This window comes from Notamacropus eugenii, chromosome 2, assembly GCF_028372415.1.
Source record: "Notamacropus eugenii isolate mMacEug1 chromosome 2, mMacEug1.pri_v2, whole genome shotgun sequence".
Classification (NCBI taxonomy): Eukaryota; Metazoa; Chordata; class Mammalia; order Diprotodontia; family Macropodidae; genus Notamacropus; species Notamacropus eugenii.
In genome coordinates this window covers 232,065,679-232,081,343 of record NC_092873.1, presented here as the reverse complement: position 1 = coordinate 232,081,343, position 15,665 = coordinate 232,065,679, and the positions used below count along the sequence as shown (strand labels likewise).

Below are 15,665 nucleotides of genomic sequence, written 5' to 3'. Positions count from 1 at the left end.
TCCCAAATTATTCAAGTTTAGCTCCTTAGTGATTCTCATTCATTTGTAAAATATGAATATTCAATTTTTCCTCTTAAGAAGCTTACCTATCAGATGGAATAACAATTTTGGTTTTAGGTTTTAAGTTTATGGGGATATAAATACATTCACTAACAAAGTCTTAAGAAACTTTCTTTATAGAATTTCCCTGCTCCTTAAAATTTCAAATAATAATAATAAAAATCCTTCCTTTTATAGACTTTTGAGCAAGAACAAATTTATTCTATCTTTATGAAATTTGGCCAATGCCAAATTGAATGAATCATCTATAATATATGCTACAGGAATAGGGACTGGGACTATGATTTCTTTGGTACAGGGAACTCCCAGGTGAGTAAACACACTCTGCCGATGCAGATTGGTATCTTCTTTGTAACTTTATAGTCTTTGAGAGTTTTCTAGAGAATGGAGGGCTTAAGTGACTTGCCCAGAGTCATAGACCCAGTTTGTGTCAGAGATGGGACTTAGGTTTTTCTCTAGCTACTACACTATGCTTCCCCTATATGGTAATATAGGTATTACTGTCAATTTTCTGCAATCATTCAAAGAGACCATCTAAAATTATTCGCAAGATTTGTGATTTGATTCACAAGCCTTGCCTATTTTCTCCACATTTCCTTTACTTATATTTCAACTAAATACTGACCAATTCATTTCCACTTGGTTGAAAGTTTATAGAGAATCATCCTGGTTATAATATGTATTTGTAGATAAATTCACATGTTCTATGTATGTTTCATATTTCTGGTTAGCTCATTACAGTGTATTCTAGCCTGAGAAGCTGTGAGCCCTCCTGCTTATGAGACTACTGCTAATAATGAACATTTGATAATTCAGCACACAGATTTGTGCCATTATACAAGTGATTAGAGCAGAGTTTTTTCTGTTTTTTTTTCTTTAAAATTCTAATACTGGAAAACTTAGTTTTAAGATAGATAAGATAGTGAATAGAATGCCAGATGTGGAATTATAAAGACCTGGCTTCAAATCTTGCCCCTGTCAATGATTAGTTTATGAAGCCAAGGAGAAGTCAAAATCTTTCCTACCCCTCAATTCCCTCATATGCAAAGTGGGGATAAAAATATCTTCTACACAAAGTTGTTACAAGGATCAAATGAGGATATATAAAGTGCTTTGCAAACTCTAAAGTAGTGTAGATCTGTGTATGTTGTCGTTATTTGAAAGAACATGGTACTTTAGTTAGAGAACTGCCTTAGGCATTTGCTATGTGGTCCTAAGAAGAAAATAATTTAAATCTGATAAGCCTCAGTTTTCTCATCTATAAAATGGAGATAACAAGAGCAACCTACTTCCCAGTGTTGTAAAGCTAGGGATAGGAATTAGACTTGTGATTTTGTTGGTTTAAGGAGCTACTAGGTGAGGAAACTCCAACTAACAGTGAAGGCTGGCACTTCCTGTGCAACCTACGGTCTGAAAGAGCTGCCTAGTACTGAAAGGCCAAGTGACATAGCCAGTGTGCATCAGAGGTGGGACTTGAGCTGGGGTCTTTTGGGCTCCAAGGTCACTCTACTGACTATGTTAAATTTCCTTTTTTGTTGTGAGGATCAAATGAAATATAAAGGGTTTTACAAATCTTGAAGTGCTATTGAACTGTGAGCTGTTAGTACTACATTTAGTTTCAGGTTATCTCTATTCAGAGGAGGTAACTAGGTGGCCCAGTGGTTAGAGCACTAGGACAAGTGTCTGGAAGACCTGAATTCAAACTTGGCCTTGGACACTTACTGGCAGTGTGACCCCAGGTAAATCACTTAACCTTTGTTTGCCTTACTTCACAGGAAAAGGAAATGGCAAAGCACTCCAGTAACTGGCTAAAACAAACCAACAAACAAAAAAAAACACCATGGGCAGGATGGTGCATAGGGTGAAGAAGAGTCAGACATAACTGAACAACATCATCTCTATTCAGGGGTCCTAAAAAGTTAATGCTATAATATTCATGTACACATTCCCTGTATTTATGGGACACTTAAATTAGTGACCATCTCAGGTAAGAAGCACATGCCAATAGACCACTATAATAGTTTTGTCAATTTTCACAATTTTTTGTCTTTAGATAAATTAACAGTTCCTTGTGAGTTCCCCTAGAAAACTGTGCATTTTTAGGAATTACAGAATAATTCATTTTATCCGTATATTTCAGGAGAATACCTTATACCTTCATGAAAGCTAAGGGTTACACCAGACAATCTATAGACTTCCCTTCCAGATATAAAGCCTGTGGTTCTCTGACTATACTTTGCTATACAGTTTAATTCTTAATTAAAATTTAATCTTTTATCTAGTTTGCCTCTGCACGTTTGAGAATATCTTAAAGTTCTGGAATGAAGTGGATTATGTTTGCCTGAATAATTTCATTCTTGATCGTGACGACTCTTCAAAGTGATTTCTGTTCTTTTGGCACTGTGATGGATAGTCCCTATAGGGTTAAAAAAAAAAACTCAACCTAAAATGCTGCAATTACGTGCACAAAAGTATTGAGATGTGCTTACTCTGAGAAACTAGTCCGAGTTTGAGTATAACTGTAATGAAACCCAAATGACAGGTTTGATTCCCTCAAGGGATGCTCCTGACATTCCATCTCATGACCATAAGCTCTCTAGCAAATGCATGCCACTAGACACTCAGGGAAATCAGTAACAGAATATTGACTATACATGTTTTATCACTACTAGAAACACAACTTTCAGAACTGTTATCTTCAAAGAGAAAATACAGCACCAATGTTATCAGCTACACAACTTGATTTAAAAAAAGCTATTATATGGAAATTCTCAACTTACATAAATAATAAATTAGGAAGTGGAGTCTTTAATGACAACTGATACTTATCCTGATGGAATGTTGCTGCACTGGATCAAGAGTTCTATATAAAGAAGGAATTAAAGTGCTAAAAAAAAAAAAGGTATTAAGTTATTATTTCCAAAATACCATCCCAAAGAGCAAACCTCCTGAAGTGCACACAAGTCTCATTAAGTCAGAGCAACTAGTACATAACCCAGAGTGTTGCACAAGTAAAAAACTTTAAATGGGAATAATTGGGATAGAGTAGTGCTGTCATCCTGATAAAGAAAGACACGGAGCTGAACTGTTTATCCTGATTATATTTAAAAGGCCAGGCCAAGAGATAGGATCTAACTTCTTTAGTGGAATTATTCTCAAACAGATGTACCTTTTGGTACATTATTTTCTTTCTAGTTTCAAAAAGTGAGCTCTTTCATTATAATTCAGAGCATATATCACAAATCTAAATTTCTTCCTTTAAATGTGATTATTTCTCAGATAATTTTTTTTTTTAGGAATACATAATTTAGATATAGCTTTATTAGTGATGACTATTTTAATTTCCTCTAATCTGGAAATAAATTTATGAGACTCGGTTGCTGCTAAAAATAGTTGGAAGAATCTTTACAAATTTGCTTTCTATCCTAGATATTTAACAATAGACTGCAAAACATTTTCTCATAGATAAAATTCTGTTTCTCTTCCTCTAAATGTATTAATATTTTCACAGAATTTGAGAAGAGCAGAGATTCCAAACCTTTATTCCCCTTATCCCCTAATACTACTTTGGCCTCTTGTCTGTTGTGAAATTACCCCCTTTCCTACATTATGGTGAAAACTGAAACCAATACTGAATACCTTCATCTCCTTTTTTCATCCCTCAGAACCTTTCTACAACTTCATCTGAGCAAGGCTAACACCTCCACTTGTATCCTTGCTCCTACCTATCCTACCGTTTCCTGTCCAACTGTCTCTCTAACACACATATACTTACACACACACACACATGCACACACACACACACACACACAATCTCAGTGCGGAAATCTTGCTAGATACACTCACTGACATGCTATGTTCTTTTTCTGTGTATATATCCAATCTATAATCCATGACTGGAACTCATTTCCTTCTAATCTCTGCCTCGCAAGATCCCTTGGCTCTAGTGTCACCTTTGTGTAGCTTTCTCTGATCCGTTTAGTCTTTAGCACCCTCAAATTCCTTGGTATTTACTTAACACTTTACATGTTATAGCCCCTAAATGAATGATAAGCTCCTTAATGGTAGAGACTCTTTGGTTTTTCTATCCCCAGAGCAGGTGCTTAATGTTTATTGTATTGGTCTTAATTAAAATGAAAGCTTATCATTGAGTGTGCACTTCTACTTAGTTGTTTATTAAAATTATACTTTACTTTTTATAACATGCACACAAGAAACACCAAATATGATAGAACAGTATGAATACAAGGACCAAATTTCACTTGACAAATCCTCCCTAAAAATGAGGAGGAGAAAGTGAGGAAAGAAGGGTGGGAACAGGAATTGGTGCTAAATGGGTTCAAATTAGGGTCTAATATATGTCCTACAGTGAAAAATAAGACAGAATACTGAAATATACGAATTCCTATCTATAGGGTGTCCTAAAAGTCTTAAGCAGTTTTAAGTTACTGAAGCATTAGAGGTCCTTGTTTGACCTCATCAATATTATAAATGGGGAAACTGAGGGGAAGTTATTGAACTGTCTAAATATATACAGGGTATGAGTAACAGAACCAGGACTTAAACCCAAAGTTTCTCAGAATTAGAATGTACTTGCATTCTAATGGAATCCCAACTGTAACATCTCTGTGAAGAGGTTATCTAGCTTCTACTAACAGCCATCTAATGAATGGAAATCACTCACTCCTTCATCTTATTCCATTTTTGGACAACTCAAAGTAGCAAAGCAATTTTCCCTCACACCAAACCTATGCCACAACTTCTACCTCTTGCTCCTAGTTCGACTCTTTTGAGACAAGTAGAACAAACCTAATCCCTTCTCTTTATGACTGTTCTTCAAAATACTTGAAGACAGCTATCACATTTTCCCTGGGTCTTCTTCAGTCTTCTCTTTACATCCTGACTCTAAACATCTCTAGTCCTTTGCAGTGAACTTTGTAAGACATGCTCTCCAGTCCCCTCACTATTATATTTGCTGTTGTCCTTTCTAAACTATAGAATCCAGAATCCAACATGATACTTCAGAAATGGCTTAGCCATCACTAACAACAGCTGTGCCTTCCTTCCTTCTTTCCTTCTCTCTCTCTCTCTCTTTCTCCCTCCCCTTTGTAATCCACCTTTCTTATGGCTGCCTAAGACTGAGGTAGCTTCATTGCCCTCTAGGTCAAGCTACTGACTTACACTGAGTTTATACATTAATATAACCTGAGATCTTGTTCATGTGAACTGTTATTACCTTACCTCTTTATGTAACACTTATGCAACTAATATTTTTAAAAAATCTTTACATACCAGCCTTTAACATTAGATTAGTTGTATATCGTTTTCTCACAGTCATAACTGAGTTTCTCTTCCTCCAAATCTAATACTATTTATTGTGTTCACAATGGATAAAAAACAACAGATATTCCAAACTCTTACTTCCTTTAAGCCCCCAGTATCACTCCTGGCCTCTTGTCTTCTAGATGACCTTACTGGCTACACTGAAGCCTGCAGTTGTGAACTCTGTCATCTTCTCTACTTTATCTCTCAGAACCCTTCTACAACTTCACCTGACTACTGTTCTTTTACTTCATTAACTCCTTGCCAAGTCTAATTGGGCTATATTAACAAGTCATTTAACCTTTCTGAGCCTCAGTTTCCCATATATAAAATGAGGTTAATTATAACTGTCTCAAAGTATTGTTGCAAAGATCAAATGACATAAAAATATATAAAGTGTTTTATGGAGGTCAAATGTGAGATCTTATATTTACTCCCGTTATGTCTCTTCTTAGATTTAGCCCATCCTTGTACCCAGTCAATATCTTTTTGGCTATTAACTTCTTAACATGTTAACTATCCCAGTTGCAAATTTTATATGAATGCCATCTATGTGTCTGTCCAAGCCATTAATAAAAATGGTAAGCTACACAGGACTAATGGCTGCCAAAGGCATTCCACCAGAGACTGCCTCCCAAGCTGACATAAACTTATTAATGACTACTCTTTCAGACTTGCAAATGTCCTTTCAAACAATTCTGAAACCGCTTAATGGTGTTATTGCCTAGTTTAAATCTCTCCATCTTGTCCACAATGAAAGCATCAAAAATTCCCAGCTGCTTTACTGAAATCCAGGGAGGCTGTGTCCCTGTCATTTCCTTGTCTATCAGTTCAGTAACCCTTTCAAAAACATGAATGAAACTAGTCTGGCATGACTTGGTTTTAAGGAAACCATTCTGGCTCTAAAGTAATTACTGCTTTCACTTCTAAGTGCTCACAAATAATTTCCTTTCATAATTAATAACTTCCACACTTTTTACTGAGGAATCAATCAAGATAATCATTCTTTAATTGAAAAAGAGTTCATCTTCCATTTTCTGAAAATTGAGACAATATTTGCCCATCTCCAATCTTGGGAAGGCTCTCTCATTCTTCACAATTTTTCACAGATCGCTAATCATGGAAAGTAGAACTACTTTTCCATAGCAAATCTGTCTGGAGATAAATGGAATAGAAATGTATCTACTAAGCACTTACTATATGCCATGTCCCATGCTAAGAGAGAGAGATGCAAATAAAAAATCAAGATGGTTCCTGATCTCAAGAAGTTCACATTCTAATTGAGGAAGGCAATACATAAAGGAAGGCTTAAGTGTACGGGAGCTAGAAAGACCAGATAGTATTAGGTTTCTGGCAGGGAAAGTAGCAGGGGATACAGCAATATGAAAAGTTATATAGTAGAATATTAGCTATGTAACAGAACTTCCTATAAAATGGTTGTTCTGAAACTTATTCCCTTGGGTTTGTTACTAGAAATAACAGAATGACAAGTTATAGCTCTATTTCACATTGAACACAGAACCTTTGCAATGATTTCAAGTACAGCCACATAGGGACTCACAAATGCACATATCAGTGCTCCAGTCTAAGGCTCCTAACTAGCTGCATTAGCAAGTCAATTAACTTGTCTGGGTCCCAGGTTTTTCAGTATAAAATGAGACTACGCTGGATAGTACTTAAGGTCCCTTTCCAGCTTTAACAATTTATGAATAAGGAATCATATTATAGGAAAATCTGAATCTACATAGAGATGGTTACATTTTGATATTGTTTGTGCTACATGATGGAGAATTTCTTGAAATAGCAAGCTATTACTCATTTTAGATAATTCGATTCACAAATTTAATCTACACATACAAATTTTAAGGAATAAATCTTTTAGATAAAACTAAGCAGATATATATTTTGTATATGAGGTATGATGTAATGGATAGTAAGCTGGCTTTCAAGCCAGGAAGACCTGGGGTCAATCCCTACTCTGGCCCATAATAGCTATAAAACTCTGGGGAAGTCACTTAACGTGAGGCAACTTTCTAAGACTGTTAAATTGCAAGGAAGGTGCCAACTTGTAATGGTAGAGGGAATTTCCTTATCCCAGAGTTCCCTATATCCGTGAAATTAGAGGTGCAGTGTCTATCTTCAGAATTTATGTGTCCATGTGAGTATGTTTATAATGCTACAAATTTGAATGACAAAGGATTGGATGCCCAAAAGAAAAAGAGTGGGATTACTATAATCCTTTAAGGAGCCAATAAAATTGAAGTCTCATTCTGTCTAGATTATGCCAGAAGCCAAGGGCTTGCTCCCATAATCCCCAAAGTTTTCACAGTATTCTTAAGCAAGACTTTCTCTTCTGGCAACATGTGATAGCTGATCTAGGATAATAAATGATTAGGTGATATCAATAATAACAGCAGTTCATATTTACATATCGCACTTTAAAGCCTCTTACATATATTTTCTCATTTGATCCTCACAGATACTTTATAAGGTAGACGCTTTTATTATCTCCACTATAACAATGAAGAAATGAGGCTCACAAAGGTTACATGATCTACCCAGGATCACAGAGGTAGTAAGTATCTAAGACAGGATTTGAACATGTCTTCCTGACTTCAAATCCAATACTACGTCCTCTGTGCCATGATTTCTGGCTACAGCCCATGAAAATGACACTAAGAAAAAGAAAGGCAAGATTAGTAGCTGAGGAAAAGGAATAAAATCATGTGATTTTAAAATAATTCATGTTTCTTCTAAAAAGAAAATATTCTTAGTATTACTATACAGGCAATGTAATCATTTTAATGTTCTCAAAAACAAGACATTTTAAAATAAAACTTTTTCAGGCTTCTCTCCCAAACTGCCATATTAATTCCTTTTAATGATTACTGAAGTAGTAATACTTCTGGGACTTAAACTTGGAGTTTGGAAAAAAAGCAAAAAGGATTTCAGAACTTTTAATAGCTGGCTGGAAGTTATAAAGTGTTTGATCAACCCACCTTGTAAACTGTCGACTCTCTTCATGGACTTCCATTTCTGTACTTTTAAATTCATTTAACTCTTTCCTTATTGCTGCCTGAAAAAGAGAAAACAGATAAATACAATTTTTATTTGGGTGATATATTTAATCTGAGTGCATAAATTTTCTGTAGATGGTTACTAGTGAATTTACAACAAAGAAAGAAATGCTGCTTCTAATTATTTAGAGAGAAAGAAATTTCCTAGAAGACTACAGAATGAAGAAAAACCTTGGAAACTGTGTTAAGGAACCAAATGAAATAGTCTTAATTACTTTCATATAATTCAGAAACCCAAGTGTGGAGAACTAATTTGTCCTTTACCACTTATAGGTAACTTTGGTAGGAGATACAAGATTGAGAGAGGTAAAGGTAATGAAATTGAAACCTCTGTGTGAATATAAAACAAGGGAATTATGGTTGGGTGTACTTGGAAGAAAAATAGAAAAATGGTGGGATATCAATAAAACAAAAATATAAAATTTTTATATTAGATGAGAATTGAAGCAGAGGAAACAAATCTGATTGAAACAGAATTTAAATTGTGATACCAGATTAGTCCCTCCATGAAGGAAAGGACTAAATGGTTTCTGCATGTCCGGGAGCAATTTGCATGGTACCTTACACAAAGGACGTACTCAATCTCTGTTGCATTAAATTACAAGGGCAGGATTCCAACATGTGCTACACCACAAGCTGTTTGCTGTTTAACCATCTGACCATTTGAGGAAGAAAGCAGGACCCAGGTTATCAGTCAGTCAGTAAACATTTATGAAGCACGTACTCTGTGCTAGGCATTGTGTTAAGTGCTGAGGATACAAAAAACCGCAAATGAGAGACCCTGCTCTCAGGGAGGTCTCTTCCTATTGACTCACATGGCATGATGCCTCTGATGGCAGAGGCTTGGAGCATCCTGCTGACCCTGAGCTCAGAATCTGAGTCTGAGCTGAGAAGACCTCTCTATTCTCTATGCTGCCCATTTCTCTTGTAAAGAAAAGAGAAGAAAGAGTACTTCTTAACTTCCACTCAGTTTGATCTTATTAGGTGAGTAGATGGCTGCCATTTAATCTACAGTTTTCCTCACCTACCCCAGCCAAGGCCATATGAAGCCAAACACAGGCAACGAAACACAAGTCTGCAGCAGAGTTCAAGCCCTAATTTTCCCTGGGACTTATTGAATATAATGGGTATATAAGAGGGGATTTGGAAAACCAGGCAATAGGGCAACCTGATAAACAAACAGGAAAAAGAGGTTGTCCCTCACTCATACACTGAACTAGACATTCTCTATCTTGCAATTGTTATTGAAAAAAAAATTTTTTTTACTGAGAAAATAGAGGCCTTTTGTTATGTGCTTTTTTTCCCCCTCCTTTTTAAATTACACAGTCCCTTGCCATGATTTCTCAGTGCTTTTCTCCTTTACTCTAATCTTCGGTGAGGTAGCTCCTTTTTTCACCAAGGTCAACCCCTCCCTTTATTGCATATGCACCAATCTTTCCAGCAGAAAAGATCACAATCATCTCTCTTCTTGCTTTAATTTTCAATTTCTTTCTATCTATATCTTATCCTATCCCAATGGCCTCTAAACAGGTCCAAGTCTCCCATTTCCTTAAAAATCCTCCAACTGCACTTCTGGTATGACAAGATAGCAGAGTGAGAAAGGAACTCCTTGGCATCCTCCCAAATTGTTCTCTAAACAAATTGAAAACTGACTCAGAACTGATTGAGTAGCAGGGAAGCAGCTTACCAGTACAGCAGGTCTATCTCACCGGGTGGTAGGAGACCTAAGTCCCAGAGAGCAGCGGTTACCTTCATAGTTGGGGGTCTGCAGGAAGGTTCTGAGTCAGGGGCAATCCACCAGTGAGACCTTACCGCCATTGCTGACCAGTAATGGGACCTTACCCCTGAGGCTGCCCACAAGTGAGACCACATCCTTGTGGCCCTGTTTCCATAGCAACCCAGCAGCAAGACCCCAAACCTGGGGCAAGCCAGCAGAAAGACTTCTCTCCAATGCAAACCAGAAGCTAGGCCCTGAAGCTCAGTGAAAGCCCTGAGCAAGATCCCGAGCACCAGCACAAGAAGCCTGGGACAGTGCAGGACCAGAGCCCAACTCTCACATAAAAATACCATGGCAGAAAATAGGGAAAAAAAATGAGAAACAAAAAGAAACCAAAAAAAGAACTTGATTACAGAAAGTTACAAGGCACAAACTAAGAAGAGGACAACAGTGTTAAAATGGCTACATGTGAAACCTTAAAGCAAAATTTAATTTGGTCTCAGACCAAAAAAGAACTCCTGAAAGAGCTTAAAAAGGATTTAAAAAAGCAAATTAGAGAAGCAGAAGAAAAATTGGAAAAAGAAATGAGAGTAATGCAAAAAAAAGAGTCAACAGCATGGAAAAAGATATACAAAAATTCACCAAAGAAAACAGTTCCTTAAAACTTAGAACTGGGCTATCTAATTCCTAGACTTAGAAATCTAATGACTCCATGAGACATCAAGATACAATAAAATGAAATGAAAAAAATAAGATAAACTGAATAAAATGTGAAATTTCTCAATGGAAAAATAACTGACCTGGAAAATAGATCTAGGAGATCATTTAAGAATTATTGGATTACCTGAAAGCTATGATTTAAAAAAAAGGCCTGGACAACATCTTTCAAGAAACTATCAAGAAAAACTGTCCTGATATACTAGAACAAAAAGGGAAAATAGAAATTGAAAGAATTCACCAAACACCACCTGAAAGAGATCCCCAAATGAAAACTCCCAGGAACCTCATAGCCAAATTCCAGAGCTCACAGCAGCCAAAAAGAAAAAATTCAAATATTGTGGAGCTATAGTCTGAATTAACCAGGATTTCACAGTTTCCACATTAAAGAATTGGAGGACTTGGAATATGACCTTCTAGAAGGCAAAAGAGTTAGAATCACCTACCCAGCAAAACTGAATATAATCCTTCAGGGGGAAAAATGATCATTTAACAAAATAGAAGATTTTCACACATTTGTAACAAAAGACCAGAGCTGAAAAAAAAATTGATCTCCAAATGCAAGACTCAAGGAAAATATAAAAGGTAAACAAGAAATAAGAAAGAGAAAACTTAAGAGGTTCAGTAAGGTTAAACTGTTTATATTTCTATATGGCAAGATAATATTTGTAACTCTAAATGAAATGAATATTTACAAAAACATAAATTAACCCAGATTAACAGAAGAAGAAATAAAATATTTAAATAACCCTATTACTCTTAAGGGCAATGCCATCCTAGCACCCAGGCTTGCAACCTGAGTTAGCTTCAACACCTCACTTTCACTCACCCCCACTGCCAATCACTTACCAAATCCTATTTCCATAACATCTCTCACATCTGTCTCTTCTCTGCACTCATAAAGTCACCACCCTAGCCTAGATTCTCATGCCTAGAATGCACTCCTTCCTCAACTCGGCCTCTTAACACTCTCTACTTTTTTTTCTAGATTTATCTCAAGGATCTATAAAAAGCCTTCCTTGATCTTTCCAGCTCTTAAGACCCCTGCCCTAATCATCCGATATCTGTTTTATATACATCCATATATACACATGTTGTCTCTCAGGGACGCTGTCTGGGGGTAGGGACCATTTTATTTTGTCTCTTTATCACTGTTTCTAGTACAGTACCTGGCATACCATAGACACTTGAGAAACATTTGCTGAATGACTGATTTTTTTAAAGTGCATGTGTATATATGCATAGGATACAAGTAACAAATTAATAACCTTGACTGAAGGATAATAATCTAAGCTTAAGATTTTCTAAATCAAATAACTTACCAAATGCAATAAAAGTTCCTGTGCTAGTATAATCATCCTCTGACCTGCAGTGAGGTGGATAAGCTGTATGTATCCCGGTAATGGTGACTGTCACCGAACTTATTTTTGTCTTGGAAAATCTAAATTAATACCTTTAGTATTTTCCACAGCTGCCTAAATGAAGTTAGGCTTTCACTATGCTCAGATCTTACGAACCAGGTAAAATTGATTATTTTACTTCCTTTATGGTATATCATAGAGAAAGTCATTTCTTATAAAGCAGATATTTGAAACAGAAATATTTTTATAAATCTCATTTCCTGCCAACAAGTAGCATTTTGAATTGTTGCCATTGTCAGCTGTCCCTCCAAATTAGATTTTTTTTTCATTCATGTCTTGAGAAAAAAAAAAATCCATTGCCATGAATAATAGCTCTTTTATTCTTTAAAGAACCTCAGTACAAATATTTGCATTTCAATGTGGGTGTACTGTCAGTGGGAGAAGATTAATGTCGCAAATGACAGCATCCAATTTTAGTAGGCAGTGGTTCTGGTCATGTTTTGAACATAATACTGCAGGCAGAAGAAGGCCAGCTTACTGACAGGACTTCCAAAATATTTTTTGAGAGAATCTAACTTGTAAAAATTTAACATGACAAAGTATATCCCTACAGGAGGAAACCTATATTTGGTTCAGCACAACATAGCCTAACAAGTCTTAAAAACAATTATGTTCACTGTTGCATAATCTTATCCTGGAGATGAAGATGCTTAACTTCCACCAATAATTATGGCAAATTAGGAAGAATCATTTTTGATTTATTCTTCGTAGTCCCTTCCAATGGTGTGTCTGTGCAAATGAACTTTTTCCTCATCAGTACAACTTAAATGCATAATTAAACGCAAGTGGTTTATTTACACTGAATCCCACCTGACCCGATGAAATAAAAAAACAATTGTGATATGATGCAAAGGAAGGCTTGGCAAGCAGGTATTACTAAAACAAAGGTAAGTAAAATTCAACAGCACACATTCATTAAGCACTTACTGTGTTCCAGACTCTGTAGAAAGATAGTCCTACTTGTATAGTTAATGAACTCTCTGTCCTAAATCAGGTCCTTGCAAACTTTCATATTCCTTGCACTCATGAAAATATGGCTTTCTCCACATTTTCTGTAGCTACCTTCTCCAGTGCTGGTTGTTCCTTCTCTTGTACATCCAAACACACAAGGTCAGCAACAGGAGTTGATGGTATTCTTTGCTCTCCACTGTGACTTCTAGACCCTCCCTCTGATGCAGTCATTCATGATTTTTTCCCCATTCCATCCATCATTATCACTTGTTGTCAGTCCTTGTTGCTCATTGTCATCTGACCATCTCAGTACCAAGTCAGTCCCTTTGCCACCTGGATCCATTATAGATTCATGTTACTTCAGCTGGCTCCTCAACACTTTTATTCTTCCTTGAATGACTCCTTCACACGTTCCCACTATGATGGCCGTTCAAAACCTTCTTATTCCTGAAGCTCCTACTACCATTTGTACTTTTTTTCTCCTGGTAGATAAGGTTGCCTCTTATTTTGCTAAGCAAATCTGGGCCACCTGTTGTGAGATCTCTCATCTCAAGAAGCGGCATGGGCTTGTGGTTAGAATGCTGACTCATTGTCAGTAAGTCCAAGATTCCAATCCTCTCTCAGACTCCCATAGCTATGTGATGCTGGGAAAGTTAGTGGACCTTTCATATGTTAAACAGGGATAATTATAACATCTGTAACATTATGGCAAGGATTAAATGACAAAACAGGTAAATTGCAGGCATTAGAGTGCTATATAAGTGCTAGCGCTATTATTATCATTATCTCTGGAATGCCGCACCTCAAAACCCCATCCATATCTTCCCCTGTTCTCTCCTCCTTTGGAACTAGTCTCCGAGGAAGAGCTGACCCTCCTTGCCAAGGCTACTCAGATTCCACCCAGGGCAGCCAGGTGGTGCAGTAGATAGAGCAACAGTGCAGAAGTCAGGAGGCCCTGAATTCAAATCTCCCCTCAGACACCTGACACTCACTAGCTGTGTGACCTTGGGCAAGTCACTTAACCCCAATTGCCTCATCCTGGATTACCTCCTGATGAATATCTGGTCACTGGATTCAAATGGCCCCAGAGGAGAAGTGAGGCTGGTGACCTGCACAGCCCTCCCTCACTCAAAACAAAGTCAAGTGCAAGTCATGTCATCATTTCTCTGGTGGCATGATCTTCTTCAGCAATGAAGGATGAACACACAGATTCCATCCCATTCCATCCCCTCTGGGAGTCTACACCCTCAATCATTTCCTCATTTTCCTTTTCTCCCAATCTATTGATTTCTTCTCTGTTGCCCCAAATCCATCCCTTCTCAACATTTTCCCCTCTACTCCTTCCTTGCTTCCTACCCCAGTATATTGCAATCCATCCTGTGGAGTCACAAGAATGTTAGTTATTGCTGATGCTGTGTATGATAAACAGTGGAGATGTAGAGATAGCAAGATGAGGGAAACTTTTTTTTATTGAATTATGGGAAGTACAGTGGGAAATAATAAAAAATACAAAGATCTGAGGTTTCTATTTGTGATAGCCCTTGGTCCTATGCAATGAAGTAGGTTTCTAATAACTAAGTATTCTTCACTCTTCAGCTAAAATCACAAATGGTGACACAATGCCTAGCAAGCCTCACATGCAATGACATGACCTTGACATGTCTGGTTGTTTACCATACTAGTTCTTAGATGAACACCCAGCTATTGGAAATTGGCATCAAAATGAATGACTTTCAAGTGGCCCTTCTAATAATAACTTGCAGTAACTTATGTTGATTCCTAGCTTTGGCCTACAAAGGAAACTTTTCCTTAGCCTAGAGACATAAGATATAGGCTCTTATTATTAAACTCCTAAGCAAAGAAGATTTTATTTTTGACATACACAGAGATGAAATTAATAAGAAACATAATACCTATATTATTTCACCAATATCTCCCCTCTCAATTTTTCCCCCCACTTATTCTAGAGGATTTTTTTTATAACTGTACATTAAAATACTGGCATGATGCTATTGTGGGTGGCAAGCTAAAAATAATAATGCAGGAAGTATTAAAGTTTCTGTTCAATTTAGTCAAGATCAGAAAATGATTTTCTCATGGAAGTTCTTAAAAATAGAAAATGTCAAAAAAAGATACACTAGGAAACTGAATTTTAGTCTATTGTGTGAATAATATTTTTCAGAGAGCAAAGAATACTTTGTTCAGTGACTCTCTGATTATTAATATCAATTGAGACATAAATCAGGGAGATGTATACTTGACAAAGCATACCTGGAGGATATAGTAAAGAATTCAAATGGAAGACTGATTTCCTATGGATAGTAAGATCCCAAAGATAATTCTCTTTGTGGATGACATTGTGTAGAGTATATCAAGTACTGTAACACTGCTGAGCCCCCA

General features: G+C 36.7%; 1 protein-coding gene across 8 annotated transcripts in view; it reads right to left on the bottom strand.

The window, feature by feature from the left end:
- PHACTR2 (phosphatase and actin regulator 2) overlaps positions 1-15,665 on the bottom strand; it is a 362,779-nt gene that overhangs the window by 12,547 nt on the left and 334,567 nt on the right. For all 8 annotated transcript variants that reach the window (XM_072643498.1, XM_072643501.1, XM_072643502.1 and 5 more), the window contains one exon: positions 8,382-8,458. In XM_072643498.1, coding sequence (XP_072499599.1) covers positions 8,382-8,458 — 77 coding nt within the window. The remainder of the gene's footprint in view (positions 1-8,381; positions 8,459-15,665) is intronic.